This window comes from Anomaloglossus baeobatrachus, chromosome 1 (assembly GCF_048569485.1).
Source record: "Anomaloglossus baeobatrachus isolate aAnoBae1 chromosome 1, aAnoBae1.hap1, whole genome shotgun sequence".
NCBI lineage: Eukaryota > Metazoa > Chordata > Amphibia > Anura > Aromobatidae > Anomaloglossus > Anomaloglossus baeobatrachus.
Window position 1 is genome coordinate 332,719,223 of NC_134353.1, and position 26,550 is coordinate 332,745,772.

At 46.2% G+C, this 26,550-nt stretch overlaps 1 protein-coding gene across 2 annotated transcripts in view; it reads left to right on the forward strand.

The window, feature by feature from the left end:
• The first annotated feature begins 211 nt into the window (after positions 1 to 211).
• The window catches only part of SHROOM3 (shroom family member 3), a 566,845-nt gene continuing 540,506 nt past the window's right edge, over positions 212 to 26,550 (forward strand). Inside the window, exons 1-2 of one of the 2 annotated variants that reach the window (XM_075352061.1) lie at positions 212 to 470; positions 797 to 987. In XM_075352061.1, the coding sequence (XP_075208176.1) occupies positions 853 to 987 (135 nt within the window). In that variant the 5' untranslated portion in view covers positions 212 to 470; positions 797 to 852. Of the gene's footprint in view, positions 988 to 26,550 lie in introns of both variants that reach the window. The other variant, XM_075352056.1, reaches the window with a different exon arrangement.

A 26,550-nucleotide genomic window follows, 5' to 3' on the forward strand; every position in this document is an offset into this window, starting at 1 on the left:
GCAAGGTTTCCGATACATGGGTAATGTTGATACTCTTATTGTTTCCTCAACCCTTTCTATTCTTAGCCTCATATCATTTGGGTACTTGCTGTGTAAAATCAGCATGACTTGTTCTAATCCTCAGCTCACACCCTCTGCCTCTCACTCCCCCTCCTCCCAATGTAGTCTAATCTACACAAGTACTGGTGAAAGAGAAGGAATGTACTGATTTGTCTAACACTTTCACTTCCTATGCTAGGAGAATATCCACCTGCAGAGGCTGACTGGTTTGGCCAAACATCCTACAAGAGTTCCTTGCCTACAGATAAGACTTTACATTCTAAGCACAAGAGAAAATTCCAAGTTGTGTTGAGAGCAGCAGGAAAAAAAAAAGTTATAGCTCATTCTCAAGAAAGCCATGCAGCTTGGAAAAGGAGAAAGAGATCTCATTCTCTGAATGCAATGAACTGAAAAGATAGGCTATTATAATGGTAAGTCTGGGGGAGCTGGAGAAGGAGCATCATCAATCAAAAACAATCATTACTTTACATGTCACTCGTTCTGCATGCATGGTCGCAAAAGTTCCTTGTTTTTGCTTGTATGAAGCTAATAGGTTATTTTTGTGGATGAGCCAGTGAAATAAAGACATTAGTAAATGAAGAGGACTTGATGGACAAGCATCATATTTAATCAACCCAAGAGGGCAGAAGAAGCACCCACTAGGATTGTATTGGATCTGGATGTTTGAGGTCTGCAATACAGCTGAATGCAGTGTCTAATGGAGGTTTTGGTGATTATTTCTATCCATACCGTCTAGATCTTTGAAACAGATGAAGACTGACAGCAGTGATTGAGTGACATTGGCAAGAAAACATGGATCTTAGGCCATACGCTGGAGAGCCACCTGTCACCTCCCTATACCTACAGGCGACTCTTGAAGGTGGAGCACCTTGGGGTTTCTCCCTCAAAGGAGGACTAGAGCATGGACAACCACTAACCATCTCCAAGGTAATCAGAATACTTTACTGCATTTTGTGCTCTGAAGAGAAATAAAAACAGTTTAAGGCTAAGTTCCCAAAATGGGTATTTGGAACATTTTTGACCTTACATATTATTATAGAAATCTCATGCTCTTTGCGCTTCTTTTCGCTGTGTAAATTGACCTGCAGTACATTTTTTAAATCCATAACATGTTGATTCCTCTTGCAGTAAATATGGTTTTTTTTGCAGATTTTCCCAATAAACTGAATAAACTGAGGAAAATCTGTAGAAAAAACCCATATGTGTTCTTAGTGTGCTGAAACGCACAAAAACTCACGTAATTCGCACATGGTGTTATCTGTAAAGCAATTTTATTTAAAACATGACATGTCAAAAAGAGACAAAAACCGAAGCTGAAAACACATAGTAATGAAGAATACAACCCTCACTCAAAAACGCAACGAAAAAACTCAAGTAGCCCAACTTAGCTAATTGGTGCAGAAATGCTGCAGAAAAATCTGCAACATCAAAAGCGCTCCAAATACTCATTGTGGGAATGTAGCTTAAAGGGGTTACCCAGTACTTTGTATTTTTTTCTTATGGTGCTGAGAACTTACAGGCAGGTAGTTGCTAATTACCTGCATGTTTTGACCTGTGCCGGCTTAGATCTGCTGGGGCAAAGCAGTCATGGACCACTCCTGCCGGTTTTTCTGATGCTTCATTTGACCTAACGTCAAAGAACAGATCTCTCTCTTCTAGTCTGCTCTGTAGACAGGGCATCACTGAAGACATCATGCTGATTGATAGACGGATCCTCCAGTTAGGTAGCAGGGGCTGGTTGTCATTGAAGATAACATTGACATTGCATCAACATAGCTTAGTGGAAGAGACAAAGCTGTTCTGTCAATCTGACATCACCACAAGTTGCAAAATAACCAGCAGGAGCGTTCCATGAATGCTTTGAACCGGCAGAGATTGGTGGCGGGCAGAACAGGCAGGCAGTTAGCAACTCCCTGCCTGTTAGTTCTTAGCCCCATAAGAAAAAAATGCAAAAGTCCTAGATAACCCCTTTAATAACATGAAATCTATATGTTAATGATATACCAATCATATTCATTAAATATACAATATACTACATATTGATGATTTTACTATATGTAATAAAATTCACTTATTTTGCTAAAACTAAGCTGAATTATGAAATATTGTCGCTCATTAAGACCATGAACAGAGAGAATAGAAATTCCACAGTGGTTATAAATTGTCATTGAACTAAAGCCAGATATTGGAGAATGAACATCTTTTAGGGGCAGGTTCTTCCGAGCGTATTTTTAGTCCAAGTGCTGTCCATTAAAAAATGTACAGCACTAGGACCGATGTTATTCAATGGAGCAGTGCAACTAAACAATTTTTTTTTACTGACTTGATCTGAAAAAAATCACAGCATGCACTAGTTTCTTCGACTTGTCAGATCAGACTACCTCATTCGAGTCTATGGGTGAAAATCGTATGCCATATGGAGCTTCACTATAGCATCCATTTTTTACGGATACATTGCAATTATTTACCATGGGAAACTGTAAATAGTCTTGGAAATTATTAATAACTGCTGCCGCAAAAAACAGGATTGTATACAAACAGCACACAGATGACAAGTGAGAAAAACAATGTTCGAGTTTTCTGGATGAAACTTCTACAATTTTTTTATATGCTCTTGTGAACTTGGCCTCACAGTGAATAAATAAAATAAAAACATACTATAAAACATTGGTCGTGTGATCCAAGAAGAAGATCACTTTAAAAGAAAGAAAAAGTTCAACCCTGACGATGTTATCAAATAATGATACTAAGTAGTACAGTTGGGTGAACCCACAGATGTTCTGGTTCGGTGGGTCTGGCCAGACTTAAAAAAATTCTGGTTCGGGACCAGACTTGACCCGAACTTGACCCCGAACCCCATATAACTGTATGGGACTCAAACAAGTGTTATGAAATTGTGTAATTAAGGGCTAAGGAGCTGCAAAAGGAAGCAAAATAGGGATTAAAACAGGATAATCATACATACCGAGTTTCTGCACGACTGTCATACTACTTCTACGTCCACTCATTACTACTGCTTCCATATCCGCTCATTACATCTTATGAATATTGAATGCTCCTACGTCATGCACATGAGCCGGCATTGAGGTCCCGCACATGTGCACTACAATACTTTGATCTGCCCTGCTCAGCGCAGATCAAAGTGTGCTTGCACAGGACCTCAATATTGGTGAGTGTGGATGATGTAGGACGCATCATGCACCCAGGCTTCATAAGAAGGAGAACAATGATGGCCGAAAGAGGAGGCCCCGATACCGGAGAACGGAGACACCCATCCGACCAGTCTGCACCACACCGCCCCTCAGCTGAGTATTATAAAGTCATTTTTACGTTCTACACAGCGGCCTGGGCTCTTATGTGGGCGGCACGGTGGCGAAGTGGTTAGCACTGCAGTCTTGCAGCACTGGGATCTTGGGTTCAAATCCCACTCAGGACACCATCTGCAAGGAGTTTGTATGTTCTCCCTGTGTTTGCGTGGGTTTCCTCCGGGTTTTCCGGTTTCCTCCCACACTCAAAAGACATACAGATAGGGAATTTAGATTGTGAGCCCCAATGGGGACAGTGTTGCCAATGTACGTAAAGTGCTGTGGAATTAATAGCGCTATATAAATGAATAAAATTATTATTATATACTGCATATTAGAATACTGTGTATAAGAGCCCACTGGTGGTGGCTGCAGCTTATAGTCACCAAATCTGGTGACAGGTTCCCTTTAATTAACCCAATTGTTAAAAGCCGTAAAAAGAAAAATAATTCAAACAATAAAACTGGGCTGTTTTATATTTTCCTATACCACAAAAAAAAAGTTGTGGTCAAAACATTATATCTATCCCAAAATGGTATCAATAAAAATGTCACTTCTCCAGGTAAAAAGCAGGTCTTGGAAAATGGCAACACAAGTAAATTTCTTTTTTTTTTTTTACTAATTTCCAAATTTTTTTCTTCAACTTACATGAAAAAAACATACATTTGGTATCACTATAATTGAAGTCAAAACTACAATGTGTACTGTAAAAAACTAGCCCTCATATCACTTTGTGGGTGTAAAAATGAAAAAGGTATGGCTCTTGGGAGAAGAATGAAATGAAATGAAAAACAAAAAGTCATCCGATCAAGAAGTACTAAAGGAGGTTATCCCCTAATTTTACATTGATGGTCAATCCTTAGGATAGGTCATCACTGTCTGATCGGCTGGGGTCCGACACCCCCCCCCCCGCTGATCAGCTATTCTTGGTGCCCGCGGCAATAGCAGCCAACCAGAAATGCTCAGCTCCGCATCTGCCCCGTCTACTGATAATTGGCCACAGCTGGGTACGGCACATCCATCTCCTATTGATTTGAATGGATGGCAGAGGTGCAGTACCCGGGCGCTATTGGAAGACGGGGCAGCTCCGGAGCTGAGCATTTCTGGCTGTCTGCTGCTGCGACCAAGAACAGCTGATCAGTGGAGGTGCCGGGTGTCAGACTCCGGTCAATCAGACTGATAACCTATCTAAAGGGTAGGCCATCAATGTAAAGAAGTAGATAACCTCTTTAATGTGGACACCACATTTTATGTTTTTAACTAGAGCTAGAAACAAACAAGATTAGGGGAAAATGAAAGGTCAAAGGCTGATGAAAACAGAACAGTTTAGCTGTCTGTTTACAACCCTGGAGCTTTTGCAGCTAAGGGAATTGCTGTGCATGTTGTCATATTTAACAATTAAAAATAAAAAGCAATTACAGACTGAAAAAAAATGTCTAGAAATATAAAGATAAATAATAGGATAAAGAGTTGCACACCAGTCACAATGTATAGGGGAATATTGAAAAGCAGAACTGCTATGGGAATACTAGACTGGAAAATACAATGGACTATCTGAAAAAAGTGAAAAACATGAAAATGGAATGTGCATAACTGCTATGAATAATAGGAATGAGAGATGTTTAGCCATTGTATTGATCAATGCAAAGGAGCCCCAAAACCAAATGCCAAGGTAATCTCTATTTTTGGGCTCCCTAACCTACGTGTAACCTCACCTGCAGTTAAAAAACTTGCTCTGTATGGGAAGCAAAGGACCAAGCTATATATGTGAAATGAGACATGACTATTAGTGATGAGCGAGCATGCTTGTCACTACTCGGTACTCGCACGAGTATCGCTGTACTCGGGCTGCTCGGCGGGGACCGAGTAATCTCGCGATACTCGTGCTGTACTCGTGGTCTTCATTTCTGCATGTTGGCGCTCTTTTGAGAGCCAGCCCTCATGCAGGGATTGGCTGGCAGACCACTGCAATGCCACAGCCCTGTTAGTTGTGGAATTGCAGTGATTGGCCGGCCTGCACAGCGTGACCGAGCCTTTATATCGGCCGGCGCGCTGTGCTCTGCTCACAGCTATTCAGACAGTCAGTGTAGGGAGAGTGTCGCTGATTCAGGGAAAGCTTTGCGGCCCTTTATAGTTAGTTCCGGAGCAGGGCTGCAAACAGTGTGACCAGAAGTCCTTCTCAGGACTATTCTAGTTGTATACAGGCAGGCAGGGTATAGCCAGGTCGGAGTACAGTAGCAGAGTCCTTCTCAGGACTATTGTTGCTATATACAGGCAGGGTATAGCCAGGTCGGAATACAGGCTAGTGACCAGAAGAGTCCTTGTCAGGACTATTGTAGCAGTATACAGGCAGGCAGGCAGGCAGGGTATATAGCCATTCCTAGTGGTGACCGTATACCAGCCTTCATCATATCTGGGGCTGGTGTACACAGTGTAAAACAGTCCAGATAGTGTCAGACTTCTCAGTAATTGTCGCTCCTAAAAACCAGTTAGGTTCTTATTGCGTCCGTGCTTGCATTTAAAAACAGCACGTGTGTGGCAGTCAGTGGCAGCGTACAGGTGCGCGTTTTGCACAAACTATTATATAACGCACAAGTCTAGTGTATAATACACGTCAGTCAGCAGTGTCTGATAGTGTCAGACTTCTCAGTAATTGTCGCTCCTAAAAACCAGTTAGGTTCTTATTGCGTCCGTGCTTGCATTTAAAAACAGCACGTGTGTGGCAGTCGGTGGCAGGGTACAGGTGCGCGTTTTGCACAAACTATTATATAACGCACAAGTCTAGTGTATAATACACGTCAGTCAGCAGTGTCTGATAGTGTCAGACTTCTCAGTAATTGTCGCTCCTAAAAACCAGTTAGGTTCTTATTGCGTCCGTGCTTGCATTTAAAAACAGCACGTGTGTGGCAGTCGGTGGCAGCGTACAGGTGCGCGTTTTGCACAAACTATTATATAACGCACAAGTCTAGTGTATAATACACGTCAGTCAGCAGTGTCTGATAGTGTCAGACTTCTCAGTAATTGTCGCTCCTAAAAACCAGTTAGGTTCTTATTGCGTCCGTGCTTGCATTTAAAAACAGCACGTGTGTGGCAGTCGGTGGCAGGGTACAGGTGCGCGTTTTGCACAAACTATTATATAACGCACAAGTCTAGTGTATAATACACGTCAGTCAGCAGTGTCTGATAGTGTCAGACTTCTCAGTAATTGTCGCTCCTAAAAACCAGTTAGGTTCTTATTGCGTCCGTGCTTGCATTTAAAAACAGCACGTGTGTGGCAGTCGGTGGCAGCGTACAGGTGCGCGTTTTGCACAAACTATTATATAACGCACAAGTCTAGTGTATAATACACGTCAGTCAGCAGTGTCTGATAGTGTCAGACTTCTCAGTAATTGTCGCTCCTAAAAACCAGTTAGGTTCTTATTGCGTCCGTGCTTGCATTTAAAAACAGCACGTGTGTGGCAGTCGGTGGCAGCGTACAGGTGCGCGTTTTGCACAAACTATTATATAACGCACAAGTCTAGTGTATAATACACGTCAGTCAGCAGTGTCTGATAGTGTCAGACTTCTCAGTAATTGTCGCTCCTAAAAACCAGTTAGGTTCTTATTGCGTCCGTGCTTGCATTTAAAAACAGCACGTGTGTGGCAGTCGGTGGCAGGGTACAGGTGCGCGTTTTGCACAAACTATTATATAACGCACAAGTCTAGTGTATAATACACGTCAGTCAGCAGTGTCTGATAGTGTCAGACTTCTCAGTAATTGTCGCTCCTAAAAACCAGTTAGGTTCTTATTGCGTCCGTGCTTGCATTTAAAAACAGCACGTGTGTGGCAGTCGGTGGCAGCGTACAGGTGCGCGTTTTGCACAAACTATTATATAACGCACAAGTCTAGTGTATAATACACGTCAGTCAGCAGTGTCTGATAGTGTCAGACTTCTCAGTAATTGTCGCTCCTAAAAACCAGTTAGGTTCTTATTGCGTCCGTGCTTGCATTTAAAAACAGCACGTGTGTGGCAGTCGGTGGCAGGGTACAGGTGCGCGTTTTGCACAAACTATTATATAACGCACAAGTCTAGTGTATAATACACGTCAGTCAGCAGTGTCTGATAGTGTCAGACTTCTCAGTAATTGTCGCTCCTAAAAACCAGTTAGGTTCTTATTGCGTCCGTGCTTGCATTTAAAAACAGCATGTGTGTGGCAGTCGGTGGCAGCGTCAGGCTCCATATTGTCCCTGGATAGAGACGTGCATGATGGCCTGTAAACATGAAGTGCCCATTGTAAGGAAGTGGGTCTATTGTAGTATAGCCCTTAGGCAGGGCAGCCAAAAATTGGGAGGCTCCATATTGTCCCTGGATAGAGACGTGCATGATGGCCTGTAAACATGAAGTGCCCATTGTAAGGAAGTGGGTCTATTGTAGTATAGCCCTTAGGCAGGGCAGCCAAAAATTGGGAGGCTCCACATTGTCCCTGGATAGAGATGTGCATGAGGGCCTCAAAACATTGTTCCCATTGCAAAGGAGCGGGTCTCCTGTCGTTGTAATGCCCATTCAGAAAGAATGGGCGAAAAAATTTACCACTGGGGGTATACCTGAAACAACGGCTTAACTATTGTAACGGTCACCATGATGGCGCATGAGGAGAAGGAGGAGCAGTCCAGCGATTAGCCAAAGTCCAGAAGTGTGTTACCATGGGTGAGTGGAGGTACATGGCAAATTCCCGTTATAAACTTTAAATTCCGCTGTAATTTGCTGTTGGTGTGTGTGGTGAAGTCTGGCCAAATCCAACCCTTGTTCATCTTGATCAGAGTCAGCCTGTCAGCATTTACAGTTGACAGGCAGGTGCGTTTATCTGTAATGATTCCACCTGCGGCACTAAAAACACGCTCTGACAAAACGCTAGCGGCAGGGCAGGCCAGGACTTCCAAGGCGTAGAGAGCCAATTCATGCCACGTGTCCAGCTTGGATACACATTAATTGTAAGGCACAGAGGAATGTCGGAGTACAGTTGTTTGATCTGCAAGGTACTCCTTGAGCATCTGGCCAAACTTAGGATTTCTTGTGTCACTACCCCTCACCTCAGGGGCTGTGGTATGTGAGGGGCTGAGAAAACTGTCCCACATCTTAAAGACTGTTCCCCTACCTCTGGCGGATTGGACTTGTGCCCCTCTCGGCTGTACGCCTTGGTTGTCCAGTGATTCCTGACCTATGCCGCTAGCGTTTTGTGAGGGGAATGCTTTGCCTACTTCCGTGACTATGGCCTTCTGGAACTGCTGCATTTTGCCTGACCTCTCCGCCTCGGGAATAAGAGACATAAAGTTCTCCTTTTAGCGTGGGTCTAACAGTGTTACCAACCAGTAATGATTGTCGGCCAAGATGTTCTTAACGCGAGGGTCACGAGACAGGCAGCTTACCATAAAGTCAGCCATGTGTGCCAGACTCTTAACAGCCATCACTTCAGTATCCTGACCAACACGATGACTGAACATGCTGTCCTCCTCCTCCTCCTCCTCATCATCTACCCTGTCCTCTGGCCAGCCACGCTGAACCGAGGATATGACTGCATGTCATATCCTCAATTTGGCCAGAGAGTTGCTCCATGTCTTCATCCTCCTCCTCGTCATAGTCCTCCACTGCACGTTGTGATGAGACGAGGCTGGGCTGTGTGTTATCATCACCCACACCCACTACTGTTTCTTGCTCAAACTCATCGCGCTCCGCCTGCAATGCATCATGGTTGTTTTTTGAGCAGAGACCATTTTAGAAGGCAGAGAAGCGGTATGGTGACGCTAATAATGTCGTCATCGCCGCTCACCATCTTGGTGGAGTCCTCAAAGTTTTGGCGGATGGTGCATAGGTCGGACATCCATCTCCACTCCTCATGTGTTATGTGTGGAGTTTGACCCATTTCCCGACGGCTTAGGTGATGCAGGTACTCAACAACTGCCCTCTTCTGCTCACATATCCTGACCAACTTGTGCAGAGTTGAATTCCAACGCGTGGGGACATCACACACCAGTCTGTGTGCCGGAAGATGCAAACGGCGTCTTAAGCCGGCAAGGCCGGCTGAAGCAGTAGGTGACTTTCGAAAATGTGCAGACAGGCGGCGAACTTTTACCAGCAGATCAGACAGCTCTGAGTATGACTTTAGAAACCGCTGAACCACGAGGTTGAGCACATGGGCCACGCATGGAACATGTGTCAGCTGGCCTCGCCTCAAAGCCGCCACCAGGTTCCGGCCATTGTCACACACGACCTTTCCTGGCTTTAGGTTCAGAGTTGTGAGCCAGTGATCTGCCTGCTGTTTCAGAGCTGTCCACACCTCTTCTGCATTGTGGGGTTTGTCACCTATGCAGATTAGCTTCAGCACTGCCTGTTGCCGCTTCGCCGAGGCAGTGCTGCAGTGCTTCTGTGTCGCCCTGGACAAGCCAGGGGCCACAGAGCACAACACTTAAACACCTCACACTCCCTGCAGGCATATCATAGTCAAAACACAAAATCCTTGTTGCCTTCCCCAGGGGCTGTTGTCCACACCAGGGTGTGGAGCCAGGCGGTTGGTCTCCACCCACCGAGGAGGAGGGAAAACACAGGCAGTGAGAGTTAAGCTAAGGAAGTGGAAGGAGGAAAGTAGTAGAGAGGAGAAAAGTGACAGCAAAGAGCCTGAAGTTGGTCCGGGTGTGTGGCCCGGACAGGACAGCAAGGTTGGCAGGATGTGGTGACCGTCTGCAGTGGAGGCCGATTGGAGTCTGCCGTAAGGACCGTGGACGGGTGGTGACCCGGCCGTACCGGACCGGTATACAAAGAGAAGCCAGCACCATTGGCAGAGGACTTTCGGATCCCGGCAAGGCTTGGTGTCGCCGTGAATTTGCCAAATCCGTTAGTGAAGGGAACCTCAGGGTTTCCAAACAGCCAAGTCCAGATAGAAGGCAACCGTACAACCGTGAAGGGGAGACACCGCCACCGCTAAGGGCAACCGTCTCCCAGGGCCAGCACCTGTGGGCAAAAGGGGCTCCTCCGGCCCATATCCAGGTCGGGGAGCGGGTTACCGTTGGGAAACCATCACTACCAACACTTAACTTAGGTGCAGGGAGAGACAGTCATCACTAACCTGCAGGGAGGAACAACCGCAGCCGTCCGAGTGACCCGTCCATCCAGCCACTTGTTTTACCGTGAACTGTGTCATCATCATTGGGCTGAGTGAGTACCTCCGTGCCGTGCGGCACAGCGCTGCCCCTGCGACCCTGCACCTCATCAGGCCCCGCAACCCGCCTGTCATCCATCTCTACCCCATCACCAGGCCCCGGGACAACCAACCCCCCTACCCACGGAGGGGAGAAATAACAACAAAGCTGCTCCCTGTCACAGGCTCCCGGGATCCCCGTCCAGAGCAGCGGTGGTGTCCACACAATCACCACAACCGTGGGTGGCGTCACGGACAATATCCCCAAAACCCAAACCACCCCTTTTCACTCACGGGCGAGTAGCGCCGCTCGAGTCCCCGGGATCTGGCCATCGCTCGAGCCAACGAGCAGCAGCAGCCGTAGAGCAGCGTCAGCCGGACCCGAGCAGTGGGAGAGCGCACCGTCCCCTCCTCCGCCCGCGACACTTCCAGCTTGGGACTGGTGTGGAGGGTAAAGTGGATCAGGATGCGCAGGAGGAGGAGGAGGCTGAGGAGCATGACATTCCGGAGCTGTAGAGTGTGTGTGTGAAACCCTGACTGAGGTAGGGCCTGCAAAACTTGGTGTGTGAAGGACGTGTTCCGTCCCTCGCTCAGACTGGGTCCCAGCTTGCACAATATTAACCCAGTGTGACGTCAACGAGATGTAGCGGCCTTGCCCACATGCACTTGTCCACGTGTCTGTGGTTAGGTGGACTTTGGTTGAAACAGCGTTGTTCAGGGCACGTGTGATGTTTTGTGACACGTGGTGGTTATGCAATGCGGGGACGGCACACCGGGAGAAATAGTGGCGGCTGTGGGCCGAGTAACGTGGGACAGCTGCCACCATCATGTCGCGGAATGCTTCTGTCTCAACCAGCCTAAAAGGCAACATTTCCAGCGCAAGCAGTCGCGAAATGTTAGCATTTAGAACTGTGGCATGTGGGGTGTTGGCAGTGTATTTGCGCCTGCGTTCAAAGGTTTGCTGAATGGATAACTGAACGCTGCGCTGGGACAAGGACGTGCTTGATGATGGTGTTCTTTCTGCGTAGGCAACTGCAGGTGCAGGAGTGGAGGAGGTTTGTTCGCAGGCAGCATGGACAGGGGATTGGCTCGCATGCACAACCAGCGAAGACGTAGCAGTGACATCAGCAAGCACTGCTCCTCGACTCTGTTGTACTTCCCACAAAGTCGGGTGCTTGGCTGACATGTGCCTGATCATACTGGTGGTGGTCAGGCTGCTAGTTTTGGTACCCCTGCTGATGCTGGCATGGCAGGTGTTGCAAATGGCCTTTTTAGAATCATCTGGAGCCAACTTAAAAAACTGCCAGTGTCAGAGTTCCGGGTTTTCCAGTTTTCTTTTGAAAGAGCTTGCCCTTTGTTAACATGGAGTTTTCTGTTCTGTTGCCCTACTTCCTGTCCATCTGTTTAAAAGCCGCCCCTAAAGCTTAGTCCAGTGCCTGAGTATACTGCTTCCTGTGTGCTCCTGCCCTGCTGCTTTTGGTTCCTGATTGTTATTCGGATCCTCTTGGAAAACAACCGACACCGACTCTGGACTTCATCTGGTATCATCTAGCTGTGCCCGGACTCCGTTTGCCGTCTTTGGTCGGCACTTCTGCCCGGTTCCTTCCGTTTAATACCACTCTGGACTCACATCACGTACGGACATTTTTGGACTTACCTATTGCCCTTTTGTGTCCCGGCTGCTGCGCATTTAGGGCTTCTGGGGTGATTGCCAGACAGTCCCTGTATAGGGGTTCGCTCTTGGTGGTCTCCCTGGGGGAGTCCGGTGCGCGGTCCCGGGAATTCCCTTTCGCTCCGTCCCTGGAAGGTATTTCCTGTATTTATGTTCTACTGTGTTTTTGTTCCGTTTATGTACATATTTGCTGGTTGCATATTATAAACGTCTTGCACCAAGAACTCGTCTCTGGTTGTCATTGCCCTAACGCAATCGAAATCCTCAATACATACAATAGTATTACAGCCAGACTCGGGAAGACCTAACATTTGTACAGGCACCTTGTGTCGTGTTGTTCCGGGGAACAGTTGCCTGACGTCTGCCTGGGGCCACCACTCTGCTTCTTACTGCCTGTTGGGATGCTACGCCTCCCTCCCCCTGTGCACTGCTGTCCTCGCTCTGCATATCCTCCTGCCAGGTTGGGTCAGTTACTGGATCATCCACCACGTCGTCTTCCTCTTCCGCACCCTGCTCCTCCTCCTGACTTCCTGACAATTGTGTCTCATCATCGTCCACCCCTTGTTGAGACACGTTGCCAACTTCGTGAGAACGTGGCTGCTCAAATATTTGGGCATCTGTACATACAATCTCGTCATGGCCCACTTCAACAGGAGCTGGCGAGAGGCCAGAATTTGTGAATGGAAACGTGAACGAACAGCTCTTCCGAGTGTACAAGTGTGGGATCAGTAATGTCCGTGGACGTGTACTCGGCCTGGTGGTAGGAAGGAGGATCAGGTTCTGAAATGTGCGGTGCAGTATCACGGCTACTGACACTTGACCGTGTGGAAGACAGAGTGTTTGTGGTGGTGCCAATCTGACTGGAAGCATTATCCGCTATCCAACTAACAACCTGTTGACACTGGTCTTGGTTCAAGAGCGGTGTACTGCTGCGGTCCCCAAGAATTTGGGACAGGACGTGCGAGCGACTAGATGTGGCCCTTTGTTGTGGCGAAATTAGAGCTTGCACACAACCTCGGTCTCTGCCTGCACCACCATCACGTCCACTTCCTTGTTCGTTGACAACGCCCTTGCGCATTTTGCAATGCTGTGCTGATGTGTATTATTCACTAGACTTGTGCGTTATATCCAAGTTTTTGCAAAACTCACACAAATGCAGCGGAAAGCTGCCACCAACAGGCACACACGTGCGGTTTTTAAATGCAAGCACGGAGGCACTAAGAACCTAACAGGTCTCTATCCAGGGACAACGTGGAGCCTCCCAATTTTTGGCTGCCCTGCCTAAGGGCTATACTACAATAGACCCACTTCCTTCCAATGGGCACTTCAGGTTTACAGGCCCTCATGCACGTCTCTATCCAGGGACAACGTGGAGCCTCCCAATTTTTGGCTGCCCTGCCTAAGGGCTATACTACAATAGACCCACTTCCTTCCAATGGGCACTTCAGGTTTACAGGCCCTCATGCACGTCTCTATCCAGGGACAACGTGGAGCCTCCCAATTTTTGGCTGCCCTGCCTAAGGGCTATACTACAATAGACCCACTTCCTTCCAATGGGCACTTCAGGTTTACAGGCCCTCATGCACGTCTCTATCCAGGGACAACGTGGAGCCTCCCAATTTTTGGCTGCCCTGCCTAAGGGCTATACTACAATAGACCCACTTCCTTCCAATGGGCACTTCAGGTTTACAGGCCCTCATGCACGTCTGTATGCAGGGGCATTGGTGAACCTCACAATTTTGGACTGCCCTGGCAAAGGAAAATACTACAAAGACTCACTTCCTCAAAATGGGCACATTAGACTCAAGAGGCCTTCATGTACGTCTCTTCTCAGGGACATCGGAGTGCCACACAATGTTTTCACGTAGAATCTTTCATGTATTAATCTCAAAAAGTAACATACACCAGCTCTATCTCACTATTGCGTATGTGCCCTTAACATTTCTGCCATGAAAAATCATTTTGGGGTCATTTTGGAAGGTTTTCTGGTGAGTCCGTAAAAATGGCGTGAAACGCGGACAAAATTGTTCACAGCTGTGACTTTTGAGTGATAAATGCTTCAAGGGGTCTTCCCCATGCTGTTGCCATGTCATTTGAGCACTCTTCTGAGACTTTTGTGCCATTTTTAGGGTTTCTCCATGCTGCCGGGGGGTCATTTCACAAAAATACTCGGGTCTCCCATAGGATAACATTGGGCTCGTTGCTCGGCCCGAGTACACGAGTATCTTGGGAGGCTCGGCCCGAGCTTCGAGCACCCGAGCTTTTTAGTACTCGCTCATCACTAATGACTATGGGTGGGGCAGGGTTCTCAGACAGAAAATGCATATTAATTAAAGAATGGACTTCACCATAGTGTGAACAAGGTGCAAAACTCTATGTGAAATACTAGACTGAAAAATACAATGGATTGTATTTTTCAGTCTAGTATTCTCATAACAGTCCTGCTTTTCATTATTCCCCTATACATTGTGACTGGTGTGCAACTCTTTATCCTATTATTTAGTTGTATATTTTTGAGTTTTGCCTAGCAACGTCGCTATGACCAGCCACCCAATCGAAGCGGAGGGGCAGAGATGAGTGGGAAGTAACATCCCGCCCACGTCCTTCCTTCCGCAATGCCGGCGGCCGCAGGTAAGGTGAGGTTCCTCGTTCCTGCGGTGTCACACATAGTGATGTGTGCTGCTGCAGGAATGACGAACAACATCGTACCTGCAGCAGCAACGATAATTGGGAATAGGGGAGCATGTCAACGATTAGTGATTTTGCATGTGTTTGCGACGATTTTCGATCGCACGTAGGTGTCACACACAACGACATCGCTAACGCGGCCGGATGTGCATCACAAATTCCTTGACTCCAACGACATCGCTTTAGCGATGTTGCAGCGTGTAAAGCGGCCTTAAAAGGTAATCGGGCATGACAGACTAATACATCAGCAAAGATAGCTTTCCTGGGTGGAGTCACCCCATGCAACATAGAGTGCAAGGCTCTACTCTGGGACTACTTGCTATCCCTTATCCCCCTACTTTACGAGGAGAAGAGAAATAGATTCTGAAACATCTGGGAGAACAAGGCTCTACTCTGACTGTAGTGGCAATAGGAGGAGAAGATAGAACCCTATAACAGGAGAGTGACTGTTACAAATTGGACAGTAGCATTAGACTGGGTTTTGCTAGGACTTACAGAACCTGGGTAAGGCTGTGTGCGCACGTTGCTTTTTTTCATGCGTTTCAGCAGCGTTTTGAGCTGCAGAATTTTAATGCAAAATTGCATACGTTTTGATTTCCAGGCAAAGTCTATGGAAAATATGGCTTTCTTGTGCGCACGATGCATTTACAAACGCTGCATTTTAGTTGCAGAAAATTTGTCAAAATCCCTGCATTTGAAGAAGCAACATGTCAATTGTTTTTGCCATTTTGACAGCGTTTTAATAACATTGAAGTCAATGAGAAATGTCTAAACGCATATTTTTCAAGAAAGAATGTGTTTCACTTGCTTTTTACTAGCGATCTGCATGTGTTTTTGACATAATAAACGCAGGTCTATCGGTCTCTCCCTCTCTCTCGGTCGGTCGGTCTCTCTCTGTCTCTGTCTCTATCTCTCTCTTTGTCCATGTCGGTCTCTCCCTCCCACTCCCTCTCTCATACTCACCGATCCACAATCACTGGCGCGGCGTTCACACTGTGGTGGCTTCGCCTCTTTTGAAAATGCCGGCCGCTCATTAATCCATCTAGTATTCACTGCTTCCTTCGCCCACCGGCGCCTATGATTGGTTGCAGTCAGACACTCCCCCACGCTGAGTGACACCTGTTTCACTGCAACCAATCACAGCCGCCGGTGGGCGTGCCTATATCGAGCAGTTAAAAAAATATCTAAATAATTTAAAAAAACAACGTGCGTTTCCCCCAATTTGGATACCAGCCAGGGTAAAGCCACACGGCTGAAGTCTGGTATTCTCAGGATGGGAAGCTCCACGTTATGGGGAGCCCCCCAGCTAATAATATCAGCCAGCAGCTGCTCGGAATTTCCGCATCCATTAGATGCGACAGTCCCAGGACTTTACCTGGCTCATCCCAAATTGCCCTGGTGCGGTGGCAAACGGGGTAATAAGGAGTTAATGGCAGCAGCCCATAGCTGCCACTAAGTCCTAGGTTAATCATGGCAGGCATCTCCCCGAGATACGTTCCATGATTAACCTGTAAGTTAAAGAAAATAAACACACACATCCAAAAAATCCTTTATTTGTAATGAAAGACAAAAAAAACCCTCTTTCACCAATTTATTAATCCTTCAAAAACACCACCAGGTTCGACGTAATCCATGCAAGGTCCCACAACACTTCCAGCTCTGCTACATCGGAAGCTGACAGGAGCAGCAGTAGAACACCGCCGCTCCTGTGAGCTCCATGCAGCAACTGAAGTGAGTTGCGTGATCAGCTGTGCTGTCACTGAGGTTACCCACGGCCACTGCTCCCAAGTGGAGGACTGCAGCTGTGGCTGTGAGTAACCTGAGTGACGATACAACTGACCGCGCGGCTCACTTCAGTCACTCAGGGGATTTGCGATCACAGGTGAGTCCTTCACGTATGATCGCAAATCAAGCCGCCGACAAGCACAGAGCCGCGCGATCACAATGAAGTCGGGTGAAGTTCATCCGAGTTCATTCTGATCGCGCGGCACTGTCTCGCAGCCAGCCATGCTCTTTTTGACAAGGCGGTCCCACTCGGCTCTGCTGCAAGTCTATGGGGATGCTACAGAGCCGAGTGGGACCGTACTGTGAAAAATGTGCGTTCTGGATGCTTTTCCCACTTTGTCTACTGTATGGCAGAGAAAGCATCCAGAACGCATGAATTCTGCAGGAATGTGCGCACGTTGCGTTCTGCCGAATGTGTCTCACAACGCAGCTTTTTTGGCTGTGTTCTGAGCCGCACAGGCAGTGACTTACACGCTGCGGAATTGAACGCAATGTGAGCACATAGCCTAAGAGCAAAAACCCCCTACAGGAACTGCAAATATGTCTGAATATGCTTTGTGAAACTGAAATGTGCTGGAATATGTGTGCCCACTATCTTGTGTATAAAGCTGGTGAAAATGAACTGCTAAGTAAAAAGTTGTTGTTGAAACTGAATTGGTGGTCTCTTTGTGGCAGCAAATTGTCATTTGGTCCTGGCTAGCTGATGCCAATGGTAACATGCGGTATGCAAGGGGTGTACAGCCCACACGACACAAATACACACACCCAGCCAGGAAAATGTTTTTTGTTTTTTTTTTATATATAGTATGCCATAGCGTAAAGAGTTAATCCATCGCCCACCACTATCTCCCCTCGCCACTCTACAATTATATACAAACTTGTGCTTTATTAGGACAAAACTGCAACATGTTTTAATTCTAAATTCTCCTCTGACCTCTTGCTTTGCACTGAAGAGGGGGAAAAACACCCCGAAACGTGTCAGACATTAGGTGGTATTATTTCAAACAGATGTATTTTTATGCCTGAGGAAGATTCATGAGTTTGGAATTGAAACATGTTGTAGTTTTACCCTACTAAAGCACTAGGTTCTATACACTCTGTGCACAATTATTAGGCAAGTATTAACCATATCATCACATGCTTGCATACTATTTTGAAGGCAAAAGGTGATCACAACAAATATTGATTTTGTTAGATTTATCTTGTGTTAATTTACTGTGCATCTTGTTAAAAATGCTGGAATTTTTTTTAATTAAGACTATTTGGAAGGTTAATAATAGAAAAAAAACATTGAAACAAAAAGAAAATTGGTGCCAATATTGCTACTCCATTTTTGAATGGAAGATATCAGCGGAGAATGCCACTGCCCAGAGCATTATCCACATATACTCCTAAGACTAGCATGGCGGATTACAAATTTTGGATACCATCACCAACCGGGGTTCATTTGGACATATATTGCCTATTAACAGGTTGGAATCTGTTGTTTTATATGTAAATTAATTCAATTTGCATAAGGTTATATTGGCTTCTATTGTCATTTTGCACAAATGGATTTTTTCTGTTATTTACTACCCAATTCCCTGCTGGAATGAGAATACTATTCTGCTACAGAGGATACAATGAGGGGGTTCTGGTTAGTTGCTCCTGTGGGAAATGTATATTATACTATTAAGAAAATTTCTTAATATTGTACTTAGGAATCAAATCAACAATAAAAATAATTATGCGCAAAAATAATTTTGTAAACGCAGTAGAATACTTATCACGGTCAGCTCTTTGGTTACAGTTTGCATTGTAGGTATGAGTGTCATTGCAATTCTATAGCAAGCATTCCATGGTCGCTCAATGTTTACATAGAGCGTGGGAAATGTATTCTGTACATAGGCTCTGTACGGTCATCTAATGTAGAAAAAGCTCACTTTTCTATAGCATCAATAACATTTTGAGTATCTGGTTATGCCTTCTGGTTGGAGTATTGGTCCAGCGGTTTTCCAGAGTTTTGGGAATTACATTTTTAGACAATTTCTTGGGAAGTTTATGATTGTATACTGGGATGATAGAACTCGTGTCAGTTGGGTTCTCCAGATTCTTAGGAAGAATCATTCATTTGCTAAATTGGAAAAATGTCAGTTTGGGGTTAAGAAGATACCTTTTCTCAGATATATCCTTTCACCAGACACCTTTCGTATGGATTCTAAAGGTGACTTTACACGCTACGACATTGCTAAAGCGATGTCGTTGGGGTCACGGATTTTGTGACGCACATCCGGCCGCGTTAGCGATGTCGTTGCGTGTGAACACCTATTAGCGATTTTGAATAGTTGCAAAATGTTCAAAATTGCTAATCGGTGACATCCCTCCCTAATCTCAATTATCGTTGCTGCTGCAGTAACCATGTTGTTCGTCGTGCCTGTGGCATCACACATCGCTACCTGTGACACCGCAGGAACGAGGAACCTCTCCTTACCTGCCTCCCGCCAGCAATGAGGAAGGAAGCAGTTGGGCGGGATGTTCGTCCTGCTCATCTCCGCCCCTCCGCTTTGATTGGGCGGCCGCTTAGTGACGTCGCTATGAGGTCATGGTGACGCTGAACGCACCTCCCCCTTGAGGGAGGGATTGTTCGGCAGTCACAGCGACGTTGCTGAACAGGTATGTGAGTGTGACGCTGCCGTAGAGATAATGTTCACTACAGCAGCGATCACCACATATCGGCCGTACGACGGGGCGGGTGCTATCGTGCTTGACTTCGCTAGCAATTGCTAGCGATGTCGTAACGTGTAAAGCAGCTCTAAGACTGTTCAAGCCATTTGGGAATGGGTTCAACCAATTTCTTTAAATGCTTTGTAATGCTTTCTGAGATTTGTCAATTTCTATAGGAGATTAAGAATTTTTCGGTTATTGCCAAACCACTGTCAGATTTGATCAGGAAGGCGGCAAATTTAATTTTCGACTTGTTAATTGAGTATTCTCCTGCTTTACAAATTTTATTCAACCCCTGATTTTGACCGATCTACATGTCCATTCTCTTGACTATGGTTCGCTCTTTGGTGGACACCATTGTAAGACCAAATTCCTGTAAGGAGTTAAATGGTGAAGGCCAGGTTTCCTCTAGTGTCTGCCAGACAGAGCGGCTCAGAATAAGTTTGTTTGAGGTATCCTTTTAAACCTGCAGCCTCGGACAGACGTTACATGAAGAAACAGTATACATACACTGTGGCAGCAGCTTGAAAGTAAGCACAGGCACAAAGTTGCTTGCTTCAAAACAGGTAGATTTATTATACAGTAGTCCATAAATCTTCAATAAATGGAAAACAAACAGCCTTTTTCCAGAGTACAAATCAGGGTAAGGAAACACAGAACAACTTAAATGCCCAGCTACCTCTCATCTCCTGTCAAGGAGTCCAACTTTCTTTCACCTCTCACACATAGACATAAATTTCAGAGCTATTTCCACCTTTTGTCCAAGGCAATAACTAAGGCCTGAAACACACATCCGTGAAAACCACGTCCGTGTAAAACGGGCCGTTTTTTGGGTCCGTTTTCCGTTTTTTAGGTCCGCTTTTATGGTATGTGTGGCCTGCGTATGTATCCCATATGCTAGCCGTATGTGCGTGTTAAATGTCCGTGTGCGCGTGTGAAACTTAACTGACATGTGTTTGTGTTGTCCGTGTGGAATATCCGTGTGTGATGCAAAATGTCGTTTACTACATGTCGGCAGACAGCAGACAGAGTAGCGGGATGAGAATGAACTCGGGTGAACTTCACCCGACTTCCTTGTCATGCCGCGGCTCTGTCTGTGCTGTGTACTGATTAGCGGTCACCGGTGAAGGATTCACCAGTGACTGCTAATCCCCCGAGTGACTGAAGTGTCACCCCTCTCTCATACTCACCGATCCCCGATCACCGGCGCTGCACGGCATTCACACTGCTCCAGCGGCTTTTTCTAATTTGAAAAAGCCGGCCGCTCATTAAACAATCTCGTATTCCCTGCTTTCCCCGCCCACCGGCGCCTATGATTGGTTGCAGTGAGACACGCCCCCACGCTGAGTGACAGGTGTCTCACTGCAACCAGTCACAGCAGCCGGTGGGCGTGTCACTATGGAGTATAGAAATAAATAAATAAATAATTAAAAGAAAATGCCGTGCGGTTCCCCCCCAAATTTAATACCAGCCAGATAAAGCCATACGGCTGAAGGCTGGTATTCTCAGGATGGGGAGCTCCACGTTATGGGGAGCCCCCCAGCCTAACAATATCAGTCAGCAGCCGCCCAGAATTGCCGCATACATTATATGCGACAGTTCTGGGACTGTACCCGGCTCTTCCCGATTTGCCCTGGTGCGTTGGCAAATCGGGGTAATAAGGAGTTAATGGCAGCCCATAGCTGCCAATAAGTCCTAGATTAATCATGTCAGGTGTCTCCCCGAGATTCCTTCCATGATTAATCTGTAAGTTACAGTTAAAAAACACACACACCCGAAAAATCCTTTCTTAGAAATAAAAAACACTAACAAAGTCCCTCATCACCAATTTATTAACCCCGACAAAGCCCTCCATGTCCGGCGTAAGCCACGGACCTTCAGCTCTGCTACATGCAGGTGACAGGAGCTGCAGAATACACCGCCGCTCCTGTCACCTCCACGCAGCAAATGAAGACAGCCGCATGATCGGCTGAGCTGTCACTGAGGTTACCTGGATCCAGCGGTAGCCGCGGGTAACCTCAGTGACAGCTCAGCTGATCGCGCTACTCACCGCCACTCCGGTCAGCTCCACGCAGCAACTGAGGTGAGTACCGCGATCAGCTGAGCTGTCACTGAGGTTACCCGCGGCCACCGCTGGATCCAGGCAACCTCAGTGACAGCTCAGCTGATCGCGCTATTGCCTTCATTAGCTGCGTGGAGGTGACAGGAGCGGCGGTGTATTCTGCAGCTCCTGTCACCTGCATGTAGCAGAGCTGGAGGTCCGTGGATTACGCCGGACATGGAGGGTTTGTCGGGGTTAATATATTGGTGATGAGGGACTTTGCTAGTGTTTTTTATTTCTAATAAAGGATTTTTCGGGTGTGTGTGTTTTTTAACTGTAATATACAGATTAATCATGGAAGGTTTCTCCGGGAGACGCCTGACATGATTAATCTAGGATTTAGTGGCAGCTATGGGCTGCCAATAACTCCTTATTACCCCGATTTGCCAACGCACCAGGGCAAATCGGGAAGAGCTGGGTACTGTCCCAGAACTGTCGCATCTAATGTATGCGGCAATTCTGGGCGGCTGCTGACTGATATTGTTAGGCTGGGGGGCTCCCCATAACGTGGGGCTCCCCATCCTGAGAATACCAGCCTACAGCCGTATGGCTTTATCTGGCTGGTATTAAAATGGGGGGGGGACCGCACTTTTTTTTAATTATTTATTTATTTATTTTACTGCACAGTATAGACACGCCCACCGGCTGCTGTGATTGGGTGCAGTGAGACAGCTGTCACTCAGCGTGGTGGGCGTGTGTGACTGCAACCAATCACAGGCGCCGGTGGGCGGGTAAAGCAGGGAATACGAGATTGATTAATGGGCGGCCGGCTTTTTCAAAATAGTAAAAGCCGCCGGAGTTTTTATAACAGCCGTGCAGCCGTACAGACATAGAGACCGACCGACGGACTGAGGGAGAGAACGAAACAGAAAAAGAAAAAAGACCGACATCACATGAAAAAAGCACAAAACGTACAGGGAGCAAACAGAGATGCGTCTCTGTCACTTGGACGTGCGCACAGACCCATTGACTTTCATTGGGTCCGTGCTGCGTGTTGCGTGTAGAAAATGGACATGCTGCAGTGCAAAATGCACACAGGTACAGATCATGGACACAGACAAACGGACATGCATCAAAAACGCACGTGGAGCTTTTATCATACAATAACATTGGTGCACGTTTGGCCGTGTCTCCAGTATACACGGAAACGGACCAAACACACACGTGTTTCACGGATGTGTGTTTTAGGCCTAAGGTAGCTGACCTGCATTAAATAGTCCTACTAAAACCTGGAATAGAGGTAATGGAATGGCCAGTCCCTCCCAGCTCTTTGCCCATTTTCTAAAACCCGGACTCAAAATCCAGGTCCATTAAAAAAACACCTCTCGCCACTATACATGCTGGAGCCTGCTTTTTCCGAGGCCTACATCACCATGGCTTGCAACCTAGCAATCAAAGTATTTGGCAGCTAATGAGTTACAGTACATCACAAAAAATGAGTACACCCCTCACACTTCTGTAAATAATATCTTATTATACCTTTTCATGGGGTAACGCTGAAGATACGGCACTTTGATACAATATAAAGTAGTCAGTGTAGTCAGTAGTAGTCAGTGTGCAGCTTGTGTAACAGTGTAAATTTGGTGTGCCGTCTAAATAACTCAGCACAGCCATTAATGTAAAAACGTCTGGTAATAAAAGGGAGTACACCCCTTAGTGAAGATGACCACATTGTGGTGAAAGTGTCAATAGTTTGTGTGGCCTTCATTATTTTAAAGCACTGTGACCCTCATGCCGTTGCCTGCTGGCAGTGTCTCTCTTTGATACTGGAACAGCATAATTTTGGCGACATCTGTCAAGCAACTAAGATTGTCGCCAGAGATTAATTGTTTAAATTTGATTGTTGTATTTTTAGGAGCAGACAAGAGGATTTTTTTTCCTAAATATATTTGTTTGTTATCTGTCAGAAATTTAGTTTTGATGTTACAGTGCTGATCTAATACAAAATTGTTATGCCAATGTAAAAATATTTCTGATGTTATAAAAATTCACCTGACTAAAATCCATTTTTAATGTCACATCCATTTAACTGACAGAATCCTAATTGTGAGTCCACTTAAAGCCCCACTTTCAGTGGGGAGAGGTTTTCAGCGGTGGACTGGCACTTTAAATGTAAGTTCCCTGACCTCGGTATTATACTTACCCTCCGGCAGCTTCATCCTTTATCAGACTTCGGTACCATGGTACCTTCTTGTGCCCATAACTTCTGACTGGAGTTCAGAAGTTATGTCACAAGTGTTCAAGCAACTCCATGACAGCCATAAGGAGGCTAAAACAAGACTTTTATAGACTTGCATAGAGTGGTGAAATCTGGTGCATTCCATGAAACACTTGAGCTGTCAGTAGTAGAGATGAGCGAGCCTCTAGAGGCTCGAGTTCGGTTCATTTCTTCGAACGGAAGCCGCGTTCGAGTTCGGTTCGGCGAGCCATTCGACGAACCTCTCGAACCCCATTGAACACAATGGGAGGCAATCACAAACACATAAAAACACATTATAAATGTACACATACAGATAATAAACATTGCCATAACACTTACATGTCCCTACGACGCGTCCTGCACTCTGTCTCCCTCCACTTTTTCTTCCGATAATCGCTGCATCCTCCCGGTAACCAGGACTGATGATAAGACCTATCGTGACGTCAAAATAGTATGTGACCAGTCACGTGTCTATTATCTCATTGGCTATAGACTGGTCACATGGCTAGACGTCATGCTAGGTCCTGTCAGTGCATCTCTCCAGTAGGCGGTGATCATTTGTGTATCTCCGTGTACCGGCGAGATGCTCTGGCACACGGTCGGCTTCCCTGTTCTGTTTCCCTGCTCTGTTATTCACCAGCTGTGGTAGGAGATCACCGTTGCAATAGCAACGCTCCTGTCAGCGGTGACGTCACCACTTACACCAGCAGCCTCAGCTCACTCACGGAGTGAAAAGACTGCACGGGGAGCAACAGCGTCTTCCTCCCATGCAGCGCTGCTGATGTAGCAGATCTGCATGGGTTGAAGGAGAAAGAAGACAGAAGACTATGGATCGTGGAGAGATAAGAGGGAGTAATAAACATGGAGTCTTTAAGTGTGGCTGTGTATTTATTTCTATTAAAGTATTTTTACTCTGTGTGGTGTCTTTTTTTTTAACCCTTTATTGGAGATTCTTAATGGCTGGGTCAAACTTGTCTGACATTAAGAATCTCTGGCTTAATACTAGCTAGTAAAACAAAGCTAGTATTAACCCATTATTACCCAGCGAGCCACCGTCACCAGGGCAGCTGAAAGAGTTGGATACAGCGCCAGATGATGGCGCTTCTATGAAAGCGCCATTTTCTGGGGTGGCTGCGGACTGCAATTCATAGCAGAGGGGCCCAGAAAGCTCAGGCCAATCTGTGCTGCGGATTCCAATCCCCAGCTGCCTAGTTGTACCTGGCTGGACACAAAAATGGGGCGAAGCTCATGTCGATTTTTTTTTAATTATTTCACCTGCCTGCTGTACCTGGCTAGCATACAAAAATATGGCGAAGCCCACGTCATTTGTTTTTTAATTATTTCATGAAATTCATGAAATAGTTTAAAAAAAACGGGCTTCCCTATATTTTTGGTTCCCAACAGGGTACAAATAGGCAGCTGGGGGTTGGGGATAGCCCGTAGGTGCCTGCTGTACCTGGCTAGCATACAAACATATGGCAAAGCCCACGTCATTTTTTGGGTGGGCAAAAAACTCCTGCATACAGTCCTGGATGGAGTATGCTGAGCCTTGTAGTTCTGCAGCTGCTGATGAAGATGAAGAAGGCAGCAGGCGAGTATAAGACAGAGGTCAGGGGACTTACATTTAAAGCAACACTTCATCGGGGAAATTAAAAAAATGCTGTAAAGGTGTTTTAACTAAAAGCTACTTATGATGTTACATCGGCGTACTATAGAAAGACATCTGAGATTCCATAGCCATGGATGGCATGATTACGTTAGCAGGGATCACTGTGGATGGGCCCAGCAGAGGAACATATATCAGGAGGGGGATATTATAGAACAGGAGGGGGAGAGTATATACCAGGAAGGGACAGTATATACCAAGAGGGGAACATATATACCAGGATTGGAACAGTATATACCAGGATGGGAGACATATATACCAGGATGGGGGACATATATACCAGGATGGGGGACATATTTGCTAGGATGGGTGACATACCATGATGGAGTCATTTATACCAGGAAGGGGAATATATACCAGGAGGGGGGGATATATTTACTAGAAGTAGCCCAGGATGAGGTAAATTAGAATTGGAATGGGGACATTACTACATAATGGAGGAGGGCAACTCATATGTCTTTATAGGATTTAGAATGCTAAATGTATGCATACATATACATACATCTATTCATAACATGAAAGCACTGGGCACCACTAGATCTCCCAAACGTTCGCAATCCTGCAGAAAGCAGGGGTGCACAATCCCATAATTAGTCAAGACCATAGATTCCCTTAGAAGAAAGAAGAGCAGCAACCACCATGCTTCTGTGCAAAAGAATTATTTATTTTTCTTAGTGGAGCAGGTACATCAAGGTAGCGGGGAGGTGATGAGAGGCAAACGAAGGACGACGGCGGCTGTTTCGCACGTCTGTGCTTCGGCAGGTCCTGTGATGCGAGACATGGAACCACACCTTTTATTAGGGACGTGACTACCAAGTTCTTGCAGTAATTAAAAACATCTGTGCAACAGTATACCAGCATAAGGCCTAATCTACTGCCATTTGGGGGTATCCAGAGATTGTGAACTGGATAAGGTCTGCTATTCTTCTATAAGAGTGTTAGGGCTCATGCACACGTTGCGTCCTGGCCAGTGCAGAAATAAGTGCACCCTCTGGCAGACTTGATGCTGCGTGTTGACAAAAAGAATGCATCCAAAACGCATGTATTTTGGATGCATTTTGCATGCATTTTACATGCGTTTTGGATGCATTTTTGTCAGTGCGGTCCCCCGGCAATTCAGCTCTGCTACATGCCCGCTGACAGCAGACACAGAGAGTCGGGCGATGAGAATGAACTCGGATGAACTTCACCCATCTT